The sequence below is a fragment of the Molossus molossus genome, unplaced genomic scaffold, assembly GCF_014108415.1.
Source record: "Molossus molossus isolate mMolMol1 unplaced genomic scaffold, mMolMol1.p scaffold_m16_p_1, whole genome shotgun sequence".
NCBI lineage: Eukaryota > Metazoa > Chordata > Mammalia > Chiroptera > Molossidae > Molossus > Molossus molossus.
The window spans coordinates 223,538,642-223,556,941 of record NW_023425344.1 but is presented as its reverse complement, the minus strand read 5'-3'; the positions used below and the strand labels follow the sequence as shown (position 1 = coordinate 223,556,941).

At 46.0% G+C, this 18,300-nt stretch overlaps 2 protein-coding genes across 4 annotated transcripts in view; both read left to right on the top strand.

The window, feature by feature from the left end:
• The window catches only part of SLC8A3 (solute carrier family 8 member A3), a 148,126-nt gene that overhangs the window by 58,100 nt on the left and 71,726 nt on the right, over window positions 1-18,300 (top strand). The gene's annotated exons all lie outside the window — the stretch shown is intronic.
• On the top strand, window positions 15,086-15,666 carry LOC118635482 (60S ribosomal protein L9-like). Its single transcript, XM_036270148.1, has one exon. The coding sequence runs from the start codon at window positions 15,109-15,111 to the stop codon at window positions 15,664-15,666; it is 558 nt and encodes a 185-aa protein (XP_036126041.1). The 5' UTR covers window positions 15,086-15,108.

The following is an 18,300-nucleotide window of genomic DNA, read 5'->3' as shown; positions in this document are numbered from 1 at the left end:
TTCCTGGTCAGGGCACATGCCCAGCTTGTGGGCCAGATCCCCAGTGGGGGGCATGCAGGAGGTGACCAATTGATGTTTCTATCTCCCTCTCCCTTCCTCTCTCTCTAAAATCAATAAAGAGAAAAAAGTAAAAATAATCAATAAATAGAGTGGACAGAAGGAGGGAGGGCAAGAGAGACTGATTGGTTGCCTTCCTCATGACCCCGACCAGAGCCAGGGATCTAACCTGCAACCCGGGTACATGCTCTTGACTAAGAATCAAACCTGCAACCCTTCAGTCTGCGGGCTGACGCTCTAACTGCTGAGCCAAACCAGCCAGGATAAAGGTGCTGCTTTGTTGAAAGACGTTGAAGGTGTGAGCTTGGAGGTCTCCTGGCAGGTCTCTACATTCTCCAGTGCAGCCCGCAGAGCTCTTTCCTCCTTTGTGAAAGTGACTCCTGTGCGGATGAGAGAGCAGGAAGTTCTCAACAGGGAAAATTAGCAGATGCCCTTTGAACCCTGTGCCCTCTGGCTCTGGGTCTTGTGAAATTGCTATGAAACCCACCTATGAAGCCCAGTGCCATGTCTTCATTGCCCAAGACCCAGAACAGAATAGAGCTGGAGACAGAGCAGGGAAGCATTGGAAAGCGGTGGAAGTGAGGATGGGGGAATTCCAAGTGCCCTCACTCCACGGCTGAGTCCAGACTGCACAGCAGAAAGCAACCCTTTATTTTTTTATTTGTTATTATTAAGGCATAGTGCCTCTTTCAAAATAATTTACAGCACACAACCAAGCCTGCTGCGTGGCATTACAATTTGTCATTAAAACTCCATTCCTCTTGCCAGAGTAAATGAGCCATTTACAGCCAGAGCACCAAGATGGACTGTTGTTATTTTTCCTGCCTTTGTTATTACGACTGTTCATAGCTCTTCTCAGACAAGCCCCTGGGGATTCCCAGAGGGCTTGCCTTGCCATTCAGGCCAGCCAGTCAGGCGTGGGATGTTCCTGGATATAGATGTCAACCTTGCAGGTCTCCAGGAAACCAGACCTCGGGTCCTCCGATGTGGATGGTGAGCCTGAGATATACCACTTGTACCTACGCGCGCTGTACGCACGTACACATGTACACAGGCTCAGGTGTGCACACACAGGACAAAAGCAAACGTGGGAAAACCAGCATCTCATCCTTCCCAGACATTAACATAGTTGCACCTCCATTAAAGGTGGGAACACATGGATTAGCACGTGAGTTTCAGGAGAGTTGAGTATCATTAAGGAAGGTTATAAATATCCTCTGAAATATGTGCATAGACAGTCTCAGTAAGTGACCTTTAAGTATTTTAGGGTGTGAAGCTCTTTTTCCTGGTCTTTTAGAATCTCAGAACTTCAGCCTCAGATGCTGTCCTGGTTTGTCTGACCCAGACCAGCAGAGGACAGTAAAATAAACAAGTCTGTCAAGTATTCATGGAGGGAGAGGGGAGGAGAAGTTTCCTTAGGTGGCTAGAGAAGGAAATACTGCTAGTGACTAAGGAAGAAGTTTGCCTAGAGGGCTGAGGGCAACGACTTGTTTTTATTTATCTTTACATCCCATACCCTCTTCCTACACATACTGTCCTGGCAGGTACATAGAAGATGCTTGATGTAAAAACTCTCGACAGCCCTGGCTAGTTTTGCTCAGTGGTTAGAGCATCGGCCTGTGGTCCAGAGAGACCCAGGTTCGCTTCCTGCTAAGGGCACGTGAAACTTTGGTTGCAGTTTGTCCCTGGTCCTGGCTGGGTCATGTGGGTGGCAACCACTCGATGTGTCCCTTTCACATCGATGTTTCTCTCTCTCTCCCTCCCTCCCACTCTATCTGAACAAAAATGGAAAAATGTCCTCGGGTGAGGATAAAAAAATAAAAATAAATAAATAAATAAAAACTCTCGACATGTGCATAAAAGATTTGATACTGCCCTCCAGGAGTGCACAGTTCAGTTTCCCAGAACGCACCTGCCCTCCTATATCTGACTTCTCTCTTTTTTTAAAATATGTTTTTATTTATTTTTTAGAGAGAGAAGAAGGAAGAGAGAGATAGAAACACTGATGTGAGAGAGAGACATCGATTGGCCGCCTCCTGCACACCCCTTCCTGGGGATCAAGCCCACAACCTGGGCATGTGCCCTGACCGGGAATCGAACTAGGACCTCCCAGTCCATGGGGTGATGCTTAATCCACACTGGCCAGGCCTATATCTGTCTTTTGAAGTCTGGTCTATCTTGTAAGGCCAGTGGCCCAAATTCTTTTTCCTAGGAAAGACTACCAAGTCAGTGCCAACCTGTCCCTTTCCCTAACAACATCTGGCTTACTCGGATACTCAGCTGTCCCCTCCACTGGCCTGTGAACTTCTTGGGTCAGGGAGCATATCTGACTTGTTCTTGTATCTCCTACAATGTCATACACAGTAGTAAAATGCTCAATAAATACATTAAAACATTAATGAAGCTTACTAAATGCTCTGTTTTATGAATCACAAAATGCAAACTTCTTTAAACTTTTTGTCCTCTGTAAAGTAAGGATAACAATATTAGTACCCACATAAGACTGCTGTGGGGATTCAGTGAGACGATGCAGGGAAAGCTCTTAGCACAGGCCCCTGACTCACAGTGACAGTAGCTACTATGCAATGGTAGCCGCTGGAGGAAGTTTCATCGGTGTGTTTTCTCCCGGCTTTACGTCTAGGAGACCAGCTCAGAATGGTCAGGTTCCGGGACACCATGTTTTCTGCAGATGCTTCCCCAGGAGGATAAATAAGTTTGTTTGGGTTACCTGTGCTCTGTTGAACTCTGTCCTCTACTCACAGGCATTGAGTGTGGCCTTTCCAAGCTTGAGAAGGGTGTGATCTGAGATTGGTTTGCATGTAGAAAGGAATTATGTTTAGGTCTATCCTGTACAGAAAAATGGGCCTCCCCCAGGTCTCTCTGGCCCAGTGTAGAGGAGTTACACATGGCTATTTAGACCCAGAGCCCAAGCCAATAATGGGCCACTTCATATATCAGCCACCTCTTACTATCTCCACCAAAACCACTGTGCCCATAACCACAACAGAGGCTAATAACCTGGTGATAACATTGATAAATGTCAAGGCACCCTAACGTTCAGACTTCCTTGGTGCTCTCTGCACGAGCTTTAAACGGGTAGGGGAGGAAAACTTATACCGACACCTATCAAGAAAATGACAGATGGCAAGAGCTAAAATAGAAGTACAAAGGGAAAATTACAGAGTGGAAGGATTTTAGCAGCTAGAAGCCTGGCCCACTGGTTGGGAGGAAGAAAACACGTTAAAAGAGGCCACCCTATGCCCACCTTCTCCAGCTTCTTTATGGTCTTGCTTTATGCACTGCTTCTTCCAACATCTTTTTATCATAGCCTTCATAACCAGCATGTCATCAGTCTAACTTTAAAATGTTGAAAGGCACGTCTCTGGGAGAATGCGTGGGATGGGAGGTGACTTCGTTAAAGAAGTGAATCTTAAAGAAGAAGTAAGGTTTTGTTAAGGTGATATGGAAGGAGGGTCGTTTCTGGTCACGAGAAGGAACTGTGGAGTCTGGTGAGGAAGGAGTGAGTAGACCAATGTGGCTGAGCAAGGTACAGAGTGGGAGACCCTCAGCGTACGACTGAACCGTAGGTGCCTTGCCAACAGGCTGAAGGACTTGAACATTATAGGCCATAAAGTGACCAGGAAAGCACATGCTGAGTAAGAGAATGACATGACAGATCTGTGTTCCTGAAGGGTTAGTCTGGATGAGGAGCAAATGGGGAGAATCTAGAAAGAGAATTAAGGAACCATCACAGTAATGCAGGTGAAGGATGTGGGGGTCTGGGTTGTGTCTATTGAAATAGATAGATGAGTAATAAGGCATTCTGTGATGAGAACCAATAGATTTAGAGACTGGGTGGCATTATGGAGGGAAAATAAGAGAGCAGAGTCAACGATGACTACCCAGTTTCAATCCATCATGACTGTATAGATAAGATTACCCTTATGATGGAAACTATAGAAGTGGGGAGCAAGTTTGTAAGGTGTTTGGGAGTTAATGGTGAGTTCTATTTGGTGCATATTGTTTTTGAGACAGTAATGGGACATCCATGGGAAAATGTTGTAGACAGATGGAAATACGGACCTGGCATTCAGGATAGGTTCAGAACAAGGGACACAAGAGTGGAGGTGAGATTGAAGACATGGGGTAGATGAGATCACCAAAGGGGTTAATTAAGAATTTAAAGAAGAGGCCAAAGGCTAACTCTGTGGTGTCCCTTCTCCTCCTGGTACCCTTCAGACCTGAGCATACACCATCAGAGTGTAATGATGCTAACATCCCCTAATGGGTGACATGGTCAAGTCCCTTCTCCAGAAGGGCCCGATTTCCTCAACTATAAAATCAAGAGTGCACTGCATGGTCCACAATCTGGGAAGCTATGTTTGGAGAGAATGTAACAAAGTGGCTGCCATCAGAGAAGATCATTCTGAGGTAGAACTGAGCAAAATGTGTAGCATATGGTAGAACGTGGTGCTGGTCCCAGGTTCACTCAACTTAACCCAATTGCCATCACTATCAGCAGCCTTCAGCAACTACTGATCACACTCACAGAAAGAGAAAACAGCTAGAACTGAGAGACAACCCTTGGGAGATAGCCAAAGTACACTGGTTTGTAAGACCTGTCAATAAAGCACTACTATGCCTGGGCAGGTTCAGAAAGACTGCCTGCTCAGCACACCATGTCCAGATGTCTGACCTTTACCAAGTGTACATTCACCATGTCCTCTATAGACCTAGTCTCAGCACCACCCAGACTCTGTTTTCAAAGGACAGAACATTGGGTTCTCAGTTGTAGGCGTCTGGGATTCAATTTACTTTCTCCATCACCCCCCCTACCACCACCGCCGCCAATCCTTTCTGCCTTCTTGTAGTCTAATTTGCGTGTAAATTACTTGGGAATGAATTTGGGAGCCATTACCAGGGGAATAGAAGGCAGCGATGATGGGAAGGGTGGGAGGTATTTCTGAATACTTCCTGCTGTGCTCAGCAATTAGGAGGCATCCTAGGAGCCCCTTTCTATGGCCAGGAATTGGTCATGGTGTGACTAAACTTGATAGTAGGTTCGAGATCATACCAGCATTCTTAAGGTCAAAGTGACCTAGCTGGGAATGGCAGGAGGGACACGAATCTTTCCATTCCCTGGGTGCCACTTGAAGACTCTTACTGTCAGGGCCCTGTATTTAGTTCTAAATTGTGTGTGTTAATTTTCTTTTCCCGGTTATAGTCTAAGTTCCTCAGGACAAAATTTTGAGTTTCTTTGTTCAATAGTCTACCCGTAACCACAGTTTCACTTTCCGTGATTTCACTTACCCGTGGTCAACCCTGGTCTGAAAATATTAAATGGAAAATCAGAAATAAACAATTCATAAGTTTTAAATGGTGCTCCATTCTGAGAAGCGTGATGAACCCCCTTGCTGTCTAGATCCCTCCCTTGAGGAACTGCTCCATCCCACCTGGGACATGAATCACCCCTGTTCAGCATATCCACGCCATACACGCTCCCTGCCCATTAGTCACTTAGGAGCCATCTGGATTATCAGATTGGTTATCAGAGAGACACAAACAGAGAAACAACATTCACGTAACTGTTATCACAGTATGTTGTTAAAATTGTTCTATTTTATTAGTTATTGTTAATCTCTTACTGTGCCTAATTAATAAGTTAGTTTATCATACTTATGTATGTATAGGAAAATACATAGTATTTAGAGGATTTAGACACTACCCACAATTTCAGGCATCCAAAGGGGGATCTGAGAATGTATTCCCCCATGCACAAGGGGTAGCAACTCTATTCTCTACACAGCCCCTTGAATAATTCTAAACAATAATAGGGATTCATTAAGTCCTTGATTTTAGGCAGCTCCAAATTTCCTATGTAGGAGGTGCCTTAAAGTCGACACTGGTTATGAGAGAAGTTTAGGAACTTTTCTTAAAGCATATTTCACAAATATGAGATGTCAATTATGCATATCTAAAACAATATGCCCCAATATTGCCCCGCAGGTTACCCTTATCGTCATTAATTGATTGATTACTAATTGATCGATTTAAGAAGCAATGTTTCCACTGGGGTGGAGAAAAGAATATACGTTAGGTTTTTCATTTCTCCTAAGTCTGGGAGCATCTGATGAAGGTTTTTAGATGCCTCAACAGCTGGACTCTGCTGGTAGAAAAACTCTTTAGAAAAGGAAAGAAAAAATTGTTAGAATTTGAATGCACCTTAAATACAGTGCGGTAAGACCACTTCATTTTGTAACAGGTGAAATGGAGATCTACTGAAGTACAGCGATTTGTTCATGATCACACAGCTATTCAGTAAAACCAGGACTTCAGAAACCCATGCTTTTTCCTTCAGCCAGTGCTTCTCACCCTTGGGGAGCTTTAAGCACTACTCGCGCTGGATCTTGCCCAGACTAATTAAATCGGAACCTACGGGGATGAGACCCAGTCATCTTTCTTTTAAAAACTTCCCAGGGTTGAGAGCCACAGCTCTACCTGATGGGGCCTCTGCTTTATTATAGCTCAAAATGAGTTTGGAAAAACTTATGCATCAACTTTAAAATATTTACTGAGTTTCCACTGTATGCAAGGCACTGTGTTAAGTGGCTGTGGGGAAATCAGATGGGGGAACAGAGGCACGGTCATAGCCTAGATGAACTTCATACTAATAGGAGAAACAAACGATAAGAATGGAGGGCCACCTCCTTCCAGCCCGTCTCCTCATTGTTTGGACGTTGCTGATTGATTTAGGCATTCTTTTTCTGACCCAAATATGGTCTCATAAGCCTTTTCAACCCAGAGCTCTAGGCAGATATCACCTTTTGATCTCTTGGCACCTGGGAATAAGCCCATTGACTGTTCTTGGACAGGTCATACATGTATGAATAGAGTTGAATACTAAGTAGGGGAATAAGAATTAAAGCAAGGATTATAGATTTAGGGGACAGAGAAGGGTCTTGTCTGTCAGGCAGTGATTTTAAACTTTATTTTGTAGGCACTAAAGAGTGGTTGAAGTTTTGTTTTTGTTTTTTTGGATAAGAGATCATCAATAAGATTAACCTGGTTACTACTATGAAGAACAAAGAGACCGCAGTTAGTGAGACCAATTGGGAGGCTATTGCATAGTTGAGTCATCAGGACAAATAGGAGGCAACAAGGGCCTGACCATGAGGAGTCACAGTGGAAGCTGAGAAAAAGGGACAATTTGAGAGACCTGGAAAGAGAAGAGTTGATAGGGCTTCATGATTGATAGAGTAAAGTGCTGGGGAAGAGAGAGAGAACTCGGATGACTGTCAGGTATGGGGACTGGGTGAGTGAGGAAATGGTGTTGCCGTTACTGAAAAGAGAGAAGCTGGAGAAATCACCAGATTTAGTGGAGAGACCATTAACTTGAGGTGTCCGGACATTTTACCTGTGGGGGGACCCGTGGTGAAGTGGCATTGGCGTTCCTGGGTTGAAATCCCTCGGTCCATCCTTCACCTACTGAATGATATGGAAATGGAGTAGAGAAGGCTTCTCATTGGTCTCGGTTGTTCTTGTTTTCTGTAAAATGGGGGTTATTTTGAGGATTTAAAAAAAGGCAAGTCTGGTAGGGCTTTGTAAACAGTAATAAACCACAAGCAATTGATCAATTATGGATTTTTTTTTTTATCCTCACCCGAGGACATTTTTGCATTTTTTTGTTCAGATAGAGCTGGAGGGAGAGAGAGAGAGAGAGAGAGAGAGAGAGAGAGAGAAACATCGATGTGAAAGGACACATCGAGTGGCTGCCACCCGCACGACCAACCAGGGCCAGGGACAAACTGCAACCGAGGTACATGCCCTTAGCGGGAACCGAACCCGGGTCTCTCTGTACCACAGGCCAACGCTCCAACTGCTGAGCCAAACCGGCCAGGGCGATCAATTATGGATTTTTCTGGCTCATCCACACGGATGTATTGGCCCGGGGGACCAGAGTCTGGGAGGGAAGTCAGGCCCAGAGGTGAGACTTGAAAATCTTTTATGAGGAAGAGATAATTAAAGTTAGGGAATATTTATGACCTCTTAAACAGATGTCAAAGAGAGAGTAGAGATCATATGGAATGTTGAATAATAACACTTTTAAAAATATTTTAATTCTATCATAAAAAACCCACATTGCATATAATCTGCAACCACCAAACACACTGTTCACATTTTATTCTATTTCTTCCTTCCATGTTCTTTGTTTTTAGCATAAACATTGATTTATAAAGGAGAATAAGAAAAGGAGAGTGAATAAGACATTTAAAATTAGTTGAAATAATCTTAAGTATGTAATAGTCATAATACATTTTTTTTTTTTTAGGAAGTGGTGATAGAAATCACAGACTCCTACAATTGGGGACACTGTCAAGGTCATTTAGTCTACACTGTTTTTTTGCCAAGTCTACATTAATTAAATTGGCATTATGCTCCAGGTTCTTGGCTAAATGCTATCCGTGCACTCTATCATAAAACACCCCTAGTAGTCTTATGACGTAGATAGTATTCCTATCCATCGTATGGGTGAGGAAACCGAGGCTCAGAGCCTTAGTGCCCTGACTGAGGTCACAAGGCCAGGCCGGCCTGACATCAGAGCCCTCCCCACTGTCCTTGAACCCAGTCGAGCTGGAGCTCTTCATGAGGGGTGGGTGTGGGATGTGGCCCTTGGGTGTGTGTGAGTCACGAACAGCTGGGAGTGGGCTGAGAAATGAGCCTTCTGGGAGCAGAGCGAGAGGGAACCGGGTCTGGAGATCACGAGCATCCCCAGTCTGTGTGTGAATGTGTGGGGTGGGAGTGGGGCCATAAAGGACTCCAAGGTCACAGGGAGGAGACTTGTGGCTGCTCCCCTCTCCATTCGCACACCTGCCTCCCCCAGCCCCACCCCAAACCTTCCCTGATATGGCTTCCTTTCTGCTTATCTTTGCTTCTTCAGACAGGGGTGCCCAGTCATCCTGTCCTGGTGGGAGAGAAACCGCTGCTCCAGTGGTTTGAGATGAGGAAACCGCTCCTCCTCAGTGAGTTTGGGTCTTTGAACAGAGAACCTGACTCCATACTCATTTGGAGTGAGCCCTGGGCCATGGCCCCTTTTCTTGTCAGCTGGGCAATGCTATGACAAAAAGGTGCTCAGGGTCCATAGGCTGGGGGGCCACTCCCAGTCCTGCAGGAATCAGAAGAGCCGGCAGCATTGCTTTTTCAGAAATAGCCTTCCTCCTCCTTTGGAAAGAAAGCCCTCTCCCCAGCTCTGCTCCAAGGCAGCCTCCTGCCGAGCATCCAAGGCCTTGCTGAGCTGTTCCCATGGCAACGGAGGAAGGGGCTTTTTGTTTTCCTCAGAGGGTTGAATCCTTTCATCCAGAAGGTGGCTGTTGGCTCTTCTCCATATTCCACACTCCACCCCCCACCCTTGTTTGGCTGCATGACTAGTTTTGCACTTATGGAGTTTTAACATCATTGAAACAAGTATCCTACGTGGAAACTGAGGCTGAAAGGCTTTAGGAGGCAACGGATCTGGAGGTTTCTCAGCAGCTACATTTCAGAGCTATGGTTGTTAGACCTGATTAGAGCAAGACTCATCAGAATCTGTGTGTGTGTTGGGTACCAAGAGTCTCCCGGCTCCCTCCACAGCATCCACTAAAGAAATCAGAGGTTTTCAAAGCAAGGAATCTGGGTGGTGTTGCAGTGGGAGACACCCACTTGGCCCCTCCAAGGGGCATAGAGTGGGAATGTTTTTTCAGATTTCTCTTCCTTTCCAAAGCCACAACTTCAGATGACTGGCATAAAGAGCTGGGACTCGACCTTATCTTCAGGTAACTGACCTCAGATGAGCTATTTAATCTTTCTAGGTCTAAGTTTCACTTGTAAATGAGGGAGTATGTGGTCATAGGCTTCTTTTGGATAGAAAAATGTCATCAGTGCTTTTGGGTTGCTCATGGGGGGTGGCTTTTCTGAATTCTTGCCAGGTTGCAGATTCTGGGCTGTTCCGGAGTGAACACCTTTCTTAGGGTACTTACCTCGTGAATAGTCCTTATCCCCTCCTCTTCTATCTTACATCAAGGCACACGAAGTGTCCAGGTGTCCATAAAGGCAGAGAACACTGCGCAAAGACCATCTCCATCACGCCTGACTCCGGAACAGGCAAGTCCTCTCTAGACTGTGAGCGTCTTGAGGCCAGAGACCATATCTTCAAGAGCTTTGTATCTGCTGTGCCCAGTGCAGTGCTCAATAACTGTTGAATGGACAAACTTGTACAAATCATCAGAGCAGAAAGGATCGTTTGAGATCCTTCAGTCCCTCATTTCATAGACAAGGAGACTCAAGCTGAGGACACTATGTGGTGTGCTAGCTGAAGACAGAGGGAAGACCAGGCCCCGCTGTCTCAACCCGCCGGCTGCCACCCTTCCTGCAACATTTCTAATTCTTTTACTATTCTTGCAAGGGGTTTTACGGGAGCGTTCTGCCAGGGCTGACATCATGTAGAATCCTGTCATCACTCAGCAGGAAAGCTGTGCCAGCCCCTCGGGAGGACAGCGCCAGCTTGGGCTCTGCATCTTTGCCCTCTGCTGTTTATTAGCGGGAGAATGTAGACCTTGGAGTGTGAGGATTAGTGTGCGTAGGGGTGCTGCAGATGCACACCCAGAAGTTGAAGTTGTAGCCAAGAGTCACACTGATTAAACACTCTACCTTTCCCTTTCATTTTCTCAAAATACGTCCTGCTTTAGTAATACTAGCAATAACATATTAGTCAGTGTACTTCTTACTAGCTGCTGTAACAGCCTTACATATTACGTTTGTTTCTTACTCACACGAAGGCTAATACTTAGGGACACGGGCTGCTTTCGCCTTGCTCTGCCGTGTTGGGGCTGCAGAGTTCTTCTGGCACAATCCAGTCCATAGAGAGCAGGCTTTGTACCTGTCACTTAACCGTCTGGCCCAGCAGTGTCACACATCACTTCTACCTCCACTCCTCTGGGGGTCACTCAGTCATGTGCCCTGCCTGAGGCAAAAGGGACTGGGAAGTCTTCCCTGGCTGACCAGCCACATCCCAGCAGCAACTCCACTGTGGAAGGGGAGCAGAATCTTTATTGGTCTTTGCCACAAGTAGCTAGCATTCATACAACATTGATCATTTGCCAGGCAATGTGTTAAGTATTACTTCATGTCATCTTGACACTGACCCTATCAGGTTATTATCACCCTCAATGTACAGATGAAAAAACTGATTGTAGAGATGTAATATAACTCACAATATAAGATTACATAAGTAGTTGGTGGCAAATCCAGAAGTCCAGCCGTAACTCCAGAGCCCAGGCCCCTGTCGGCTATGTTCCACTGTTTTTAGCTTCTGGCCTGCAAAACTGTGCTAGCCATGAAGTAGCCTGAGTGGTCTTCAGCAATTTACTTTTACCTTCTGCATGTTGGTTTTATCTTCTGTGAAGTGAGGGCGTTAAATAGGATGAGATCTGAGATAACTGGTAGCTGGGACATGATTCTTGGGTTGGACATATCAGATGTGTGAGTGTCTTAGCTTGGGCGGCTATAACAAAGTACCATAGGCCGGGTGCTTAACCAACAGACATTATTTCTCACATTTCTGGAGGCTGGGAAGTCCAAGAGCAAGGTGCAGCAGCTTTGGTGTCTGGAGAGGGCCCACTTCCTGAGTAGCAGACGGCAACCTTCTCACTATCTCTTCCTGTAGTGGGCAGAGAAAACTCTGGCGTCTCTTCCTCTTCTCGTAAGGGCACTAATGAGTGCCATCATGGGTGCTCCACCCTCATGGCTCCATTTAACCCTAGTTACCTCCCCTTTACATTGTTGATATTATCAGTTCAAAGGTTAGGATATCACACTGTCAAGTCCATTTGCTATCAGCCCTGCCTGATTGTGCCGCCTAGGGAGAGGCTGAGGTGAGGACTCCTTGGAGCATTCTGCATTCTTCACCAACTCTCCCCCCCCTCCCCCAGGTGAGCAACCTGCTCTCCTAAACAGGGATTCAGCTTTTCTCTCAGGTTTTGCTTGGTATGGTAATGCCTTCAGCTGAGGGCTTGTATAATTGCAGAGTGGATGATGATCTCCAGGCCAGTTTCAAGTCAAAGCCATTTTTAATGGATTGCCAAAGGATGGTTGGGATGGGGGAAGGGAGAAGAGATGTTTAGAGAATGCTTTTTTAAGCCCCTAGATCTCCCCAAATTTTAGTCCTTGCAGTTCTAAACCTGAATTTTCAGGAGGGGGATTGGAGAATGCCAAGTACATCACCGCAGATATACATGAGAGCTGGGTTCACTCTCCGGCACCTATGTGTCTCTTGCAGATGCTGTTGCATACAGTGGGACAGTCAAGTGACTGTTCATAATAGGCCAGCAGTCAAGTGACCCGAGTCTATTCCCAGCTCCGCTGAAGGTCCTTCATGTGTCCTCGAGCTAGTTGCTTCCCCTATCAGTTTCCTCACCTGCAAAATGAGAAGGTTGAACTAAATGATCCTCATGTCTCTTCCAACTCTAAAATCCTAGATGACCCTCAGATGTCAACAGTGCTAAAGCCCTAGACCCATGAAATGTCACGTGGTCCACAGAGGATCAGGCTCTCCCTGTTTAAATGCTTTCCTCCAAGACCTCTCACCGACCTTTATCGATACAACCTGACCTGTCCTAAGTGTCCAAACCACAATGTAATATTGAATATCAGCTCTAATGAAAAAATAAACAAAATTAAACACAGAAAAAAAGAACCTACAGCTTTATTTCATAAACTTTCTTGGGGAAGAAAGCAAAATGTTATTCTGGGTTATGAATACCATCTAGGAGTTCATAAGGCTTATTATCACATCTTCACAGGAGAAAAATTTACCAACACCTGGCAACAACAACAACAAAAAAAACACAACGATGTCCCCTCTGCCATAGTCAGGTTAGGCTGCTGAGTTCTGATTTGACCTTGAACTTGTAACTGAACAAGAAGGACAAGAGGTGGATTTCTGAACAAAATTGGGACAGTCCTGGTTCTGTCTGTGCATGTTGATTTGGCCTGTGGTTATGGTGCTAACAGTTTAGTAATTTGCCTCATTTCCCCCCCCCCCCCAAAACACTGATGAGAGAGAGACACGTTGATTGGTTGCCTCTTGCACACGCCCCAACTAGTCCGCGTGCCAACCCTCTAACTGCTGAGCCACACCAGCCAGGGCTAATTTGCCTCATTTTAAATCTCCCTTTCCCTTTAGCAGCATCATTTTCTCTGTGTTCAGGGATTAAAACTGAGGTAAGAATGGCTAAATAAGAGCTTTTTCTGGAATACAAATGACTATAAATAAAGGAATATAAAAAGAAGGCGTAGGAAGAGTTCTTCGCTCTATTGAAGTTGGCAGATGCCATAGGCTTCCTCCCCTGGTCACAGCATTGTAAGTTCCGGTCTTGACACTACATTTCAAGACCATCCCCATGCTTGAGACTCCACTGGGCACAAAGACCAGTGCACTTGGGTAAATAGTGTTCCCCAAAAGTTTATGTCCACCTCACAATGTAACCTTATTTAGAAATAAGGTCTTTGCCAGTGTAATAAGATAAGATTATACCAGAGTAGGTTGGGTCCTAAATCCAATATGACTGATGTCCTTATAAGAAGAGAAGAGATACAGACACACAGACTGACAGGGGAGGCAGCAGAGACTGGAGTGATGAATCTACAGGGTGGGGCAACTCCGAGTTTATTCTTAGATCACTGTTTATTCATTACTGTGTTATTTTCCATATGGACAACGTAAACTCACTCCCCCCCACCCTGTGTAAGCCAGAGAACACCAAGGATTGCTGGCAAACACCAGAAGTTCGGTGGAGTCAAGGCAGGACCCTCCTCCCTGGAGCCTTCAGAGGGAGCATGGCCCTGAGGATACCTTGGTTTCAAACTTTTAGCCTCCAGAACTGTGGGACAATAAATTTCTGTTGGTTCAGGCAACCTGGGGTCAGTCCTTTGTGACAGCAGCCCAGGGAACTAACACAAGCAGGATGGCTAGGCGAATGGGAACCACTTGAAAACAAATCGGAAGAGCCAGAAAGCCCAGCCTTGGGTTATTCACTGCCCGTTTTCTTCATTCCCACTTCCAGTTGTTGAGAAGACAGGAGATTGTTAGACCTGCTGATGGTCTCACTGGAAATCCTGCTCCCTGGTCCCACCCAGACCCCCATGGCTGTGTCTCTTCCCCCCAGTGACCGTTCCAAGTCTTTCTCAAGCCTCGAAACCCATCCACCTGCCTCACCCTGAGTCAATATAAACACATTCCTCAGACACTATTGATCTTTCCCTTATCTTCAGATTTTTTTTTAATCCTTACTGAAGGATATTTTTCCATTGATTTTTTTTAAGTGGGGGAGGGGAAGAAACATCGATGTGAAGGAGACACATCGAGTGGCTGCCACCCACATGACCCCAACCAGGGCCAGGGACAAACCGCAACCGAGGTACATGCCCCCAGTGGGAACCGAACCCCGGACTCTCAGGTCCACAGGCCGACACTCCAACCCCGGAGCCAAACCGGCCAGGGCTCCATTGCTTTTTTGGTAGAGTGGAAGGGAGGGAAGGAGAGAGAGAGAGAGAGAGAGAGAGAAACATCGACTGGTTGCCTCCCGCACAATCCCGACTGGGGCTGAAGATCAAACTGCAACTGAGGTATGTGCCCTTGACCAGAACTGAGCCTGCGATTCTCTGTCTGTGGGCTAATGCTCTAAGTGCTGAGCCATACCTGCCAGGCCGACCTTCAGATTTCTTTACCAAGTTAATAGTCACTCCTTCCACCTCTGCAAACTCTTGGAGATGGCTGCCCTTACCCCCTAATGCAAAGCCACTAGGGACTTTCCCAGTCAACAGATCCCATTGTCTTCTCTCTACTAACACTGAAGACATCTCAAATCCTAATTTCAAAGCACCATGCATAGTCTCATACTTGAAAAATTGTTTTAAGTGTTTGCATCTTGCCTTTCACACACTCGTAGTTAACATGGTTACATGCGACAAGAAGGTGATGACGAAAGACACTTCCTCTTTGCCGCATCTATTGCGAGGATGAAGACCATTCTCAGCAATCAGACTGTCGACATCCCAGAAAATGTCAACATCACTCTGAAGGGCCCCAGAGGCCCCCTGCAGAGGGACTTCAACCTCATCAATGTAGAACTTAGTCTCCTTGGAAAGGAAAAGAAGAGGCTCTGGGTTGACAAATGGGGGAGAAATAGAAAGGAGCTGGCCACGGCTCACACTATCTGCCGTCATGTGCAGAACACAATCAAGGGTGTCACACTGGGCTTCCGGTACAAGATGAGGTCTGTGTATGCTTACTTCCCCATCAGCGTCGTTATTCAGGAGGATGGTTCTCTTGTTGAAATCAGAAATTTCTTGGGTGAAAAATACATCCACAGAGTTTGTCTCAGGTCAGGTGTTGCTTGTTCAGTATCTCAAGCCCAGAAAGATGAGTTGATTCTTGAAGGAAATGACATTGAACTTGTATCAAATTCAGCTGCTTTGATTCAGCAAGCCACGACAATTAAAAACAAGGATATCAGAAAATGTTTGCATGATATCTATGTTTCTGAAAAAGGAACAGTTCAGCAGGTCAATGAATAAGATCTAAGTTGTCCAGCTATAGAAACACCAAGACGCCGAATGATTTTCACACTTATTTGTGATCTTTTCAAGATGCAATAAAAGCCTCGTATTGATTTGGGGGTTGGGGGGGGGCATGGTTGCATGCGCTCTGCAGCTCTCATCCTGGTGACCACTCCCCTTCTTCTCAAAACTCAGCCTGCTTGGACCCTGGTTTTCCTCCTAGCTCTCCAGCTGTTCCTTCTCAGCATCTTTTGCTGGCTCCTATTCCTCTACCCACTTCGGTTGGCCATTTTCTCTTGTCCTTCTGTGGGCTATTTATGACTAATCTCATTACTCCTGTAATTCCAAGGAACGCCCGCATGCTGACGGCTCGCAGATTCTTGTCCGCAGTCCAGACCTCCCCACTGATCTTCAGACTCTTCTCCAACTGCCTGCAAGGCAGCTCTGTCTTGATGTGCGACAGGCACCTCATTCTGAACAGACTTAAAGTTGAACTTGATCTTTCCTCAAACACTCATCCTCTCTGTGCCTTTCTGTCTGCACTGGGCGTGGGCATCACCCACCACCCCCCTGAGCAATGGGGGAGCTGCCTCCGGGCTCCCCCACTGCCCGCCCCACGCCCCGCGGCAGCCCCGCTCCTTTGCTTCCTCGTTTGCCGCTGTCCACGGCAGCACTGTTTCCTCGGTCACTCTGAAGTCATTTGTGAGCTATCATCTCATCTTCGTGGCTGAATACTCTGGATTCCAGCCCCATGCTGTTCCTCAAAAAAATTGTTCTTCATGCCTAACACCACCATGAGGCATTCGTTATAACTCCTCTGGACCACGGCAGTGGATTACTACCTAGTCCTATGGCTCAGGTTCTTTTCTGAGCCAATGCCAACTTAAATACGGGCAGGAAAAAAAATCCGAAGTACTGCTTGAGGTCTGATTTGGAGAGAGCATGACACCGTCCTACTAAAAAAAAAAAGTTCTTCGGTGACAGAAGACTCAAACCGGCCTCAATCTGGCCTCCAGAACTCCCCACGGTATAATCTCACATGTCCCCTGCTCTCCAGCACCTCCTCTCCTGTCTCTGCCCGGGTCCCCTGACACCTGATTCTTCGGCCTCTGTCTGGGCTCTGAGTGCTCCACCCTCCATTGTGATGGCTCCACCCGCCCCGCTCCTGCACCATCTAGCATTGCCCACGAAATCCAGGACACACTTTAAAACGTATCCCAAGTCACCATGGCCATCATCACCACTGTCACCTTATGTTTGAATAGTATTTCACAGTTTCCAAAATGTTTTCACATGCATTTTCTCAAGCCTCACAAAAACCCAGTACTGGGAAGGATAAATATTTATTATTCCTTAAACAAATTGTCGGAACAGATTGCAACAGGTGAATTGTTGGCCAATATGTCACTGGTTTTGGGACCCTCTTTAGTTTTCTCTTGTCTCCTGTCGTATTCCACCTCCTATTATGATTATTTCTACACTGGTCATATCTTTCATTCTGTCTGGTGCACTACAGCAGGTCCTTAAATAATATCATTTCATTCAATGTCATCTCATTGTGATGTCGACGAGATGCTGTAGGATCTTTACTCTTGTTTATATCAATTAGAATATGGTAAAATTGGTTTGGTTTTACATTTTCTTGCTTAAAGTAACTGAATCTATTGCGGACATTAATGATGACTATCAGACAAAGGGTGACTGCAGTAGTTTGGATTGTTGCGGATTTTCAATTCTGAGACTTGAAAATCTGACCCCACAGAAGAGCAAGAGGTGGCTTAATTGATGTGTCCCCATGTTGTAAAAACTAAAGCTGGTCAGTGGGCGTTAGAGGAAGGGCTACTGTGGACTTGACGTGAAAGCAACTTGATTACTGTGGGAACAGCCAGACGCTGAAACTGTCCGAGACGGTCTGTGTCTGGCTTACAGCCGTGCCTACTCCTGCATTGAGGAGGGGAGAAGGCCAGGAGCGTAGATTCTGTATTTATCCCTCTATTACATAACCTGTAACGAGAATCTAGTATGCACCAGTAACTGTGCCAGGTGATGAGAGTGCCATGGTCATAAAAACAAAGTCCCCTCTCTTGAGGAATTTTCAGCCCACCGGGAAAGACTGGTTTAAGTGAGAAATTAATATGTAAATTACAATTTGTGACAGGTGCTGGTGTGGTAAAGACAATAAAGGGTGCTCCATTGGGAATTATGGACACACCTCATATTGAAAGCAAGAGTTAAGGTGCAGAAGCTACATGGGCACACAGAGAAAAGGGCAATCCAGGCAGAGGGACATGCGATGCAGAGACCTTGAGGTGGAGACGAAATGAAAATGAAGGAAGGCAGTGTGGCTGGGCAGCGGTAAGGTGCTGGGCTGGATGGGGCCCGGGGTCCACAGTAAGGAGTTTAGTTTTTCTTCTCAATGCACTGGGCAACCGTGGGAAACTGCAAGGTACTTTTGCACTCAAAATAATTTGACTGCTATTTCAAAGCTAATTTATCTAAGGATGGCAGCTTCTTGAATAAACTCTAGTATGCTTGGACTACATCACTCTGAGTGGCAGCTGTTCTAATTCAGAGTGGGTCCTGCTGCCAAGCACTGTGAGGCACATCTCTGATTCATAAAGGGGCTTTTTGCTCTGGGAGGAACCCAGGGAT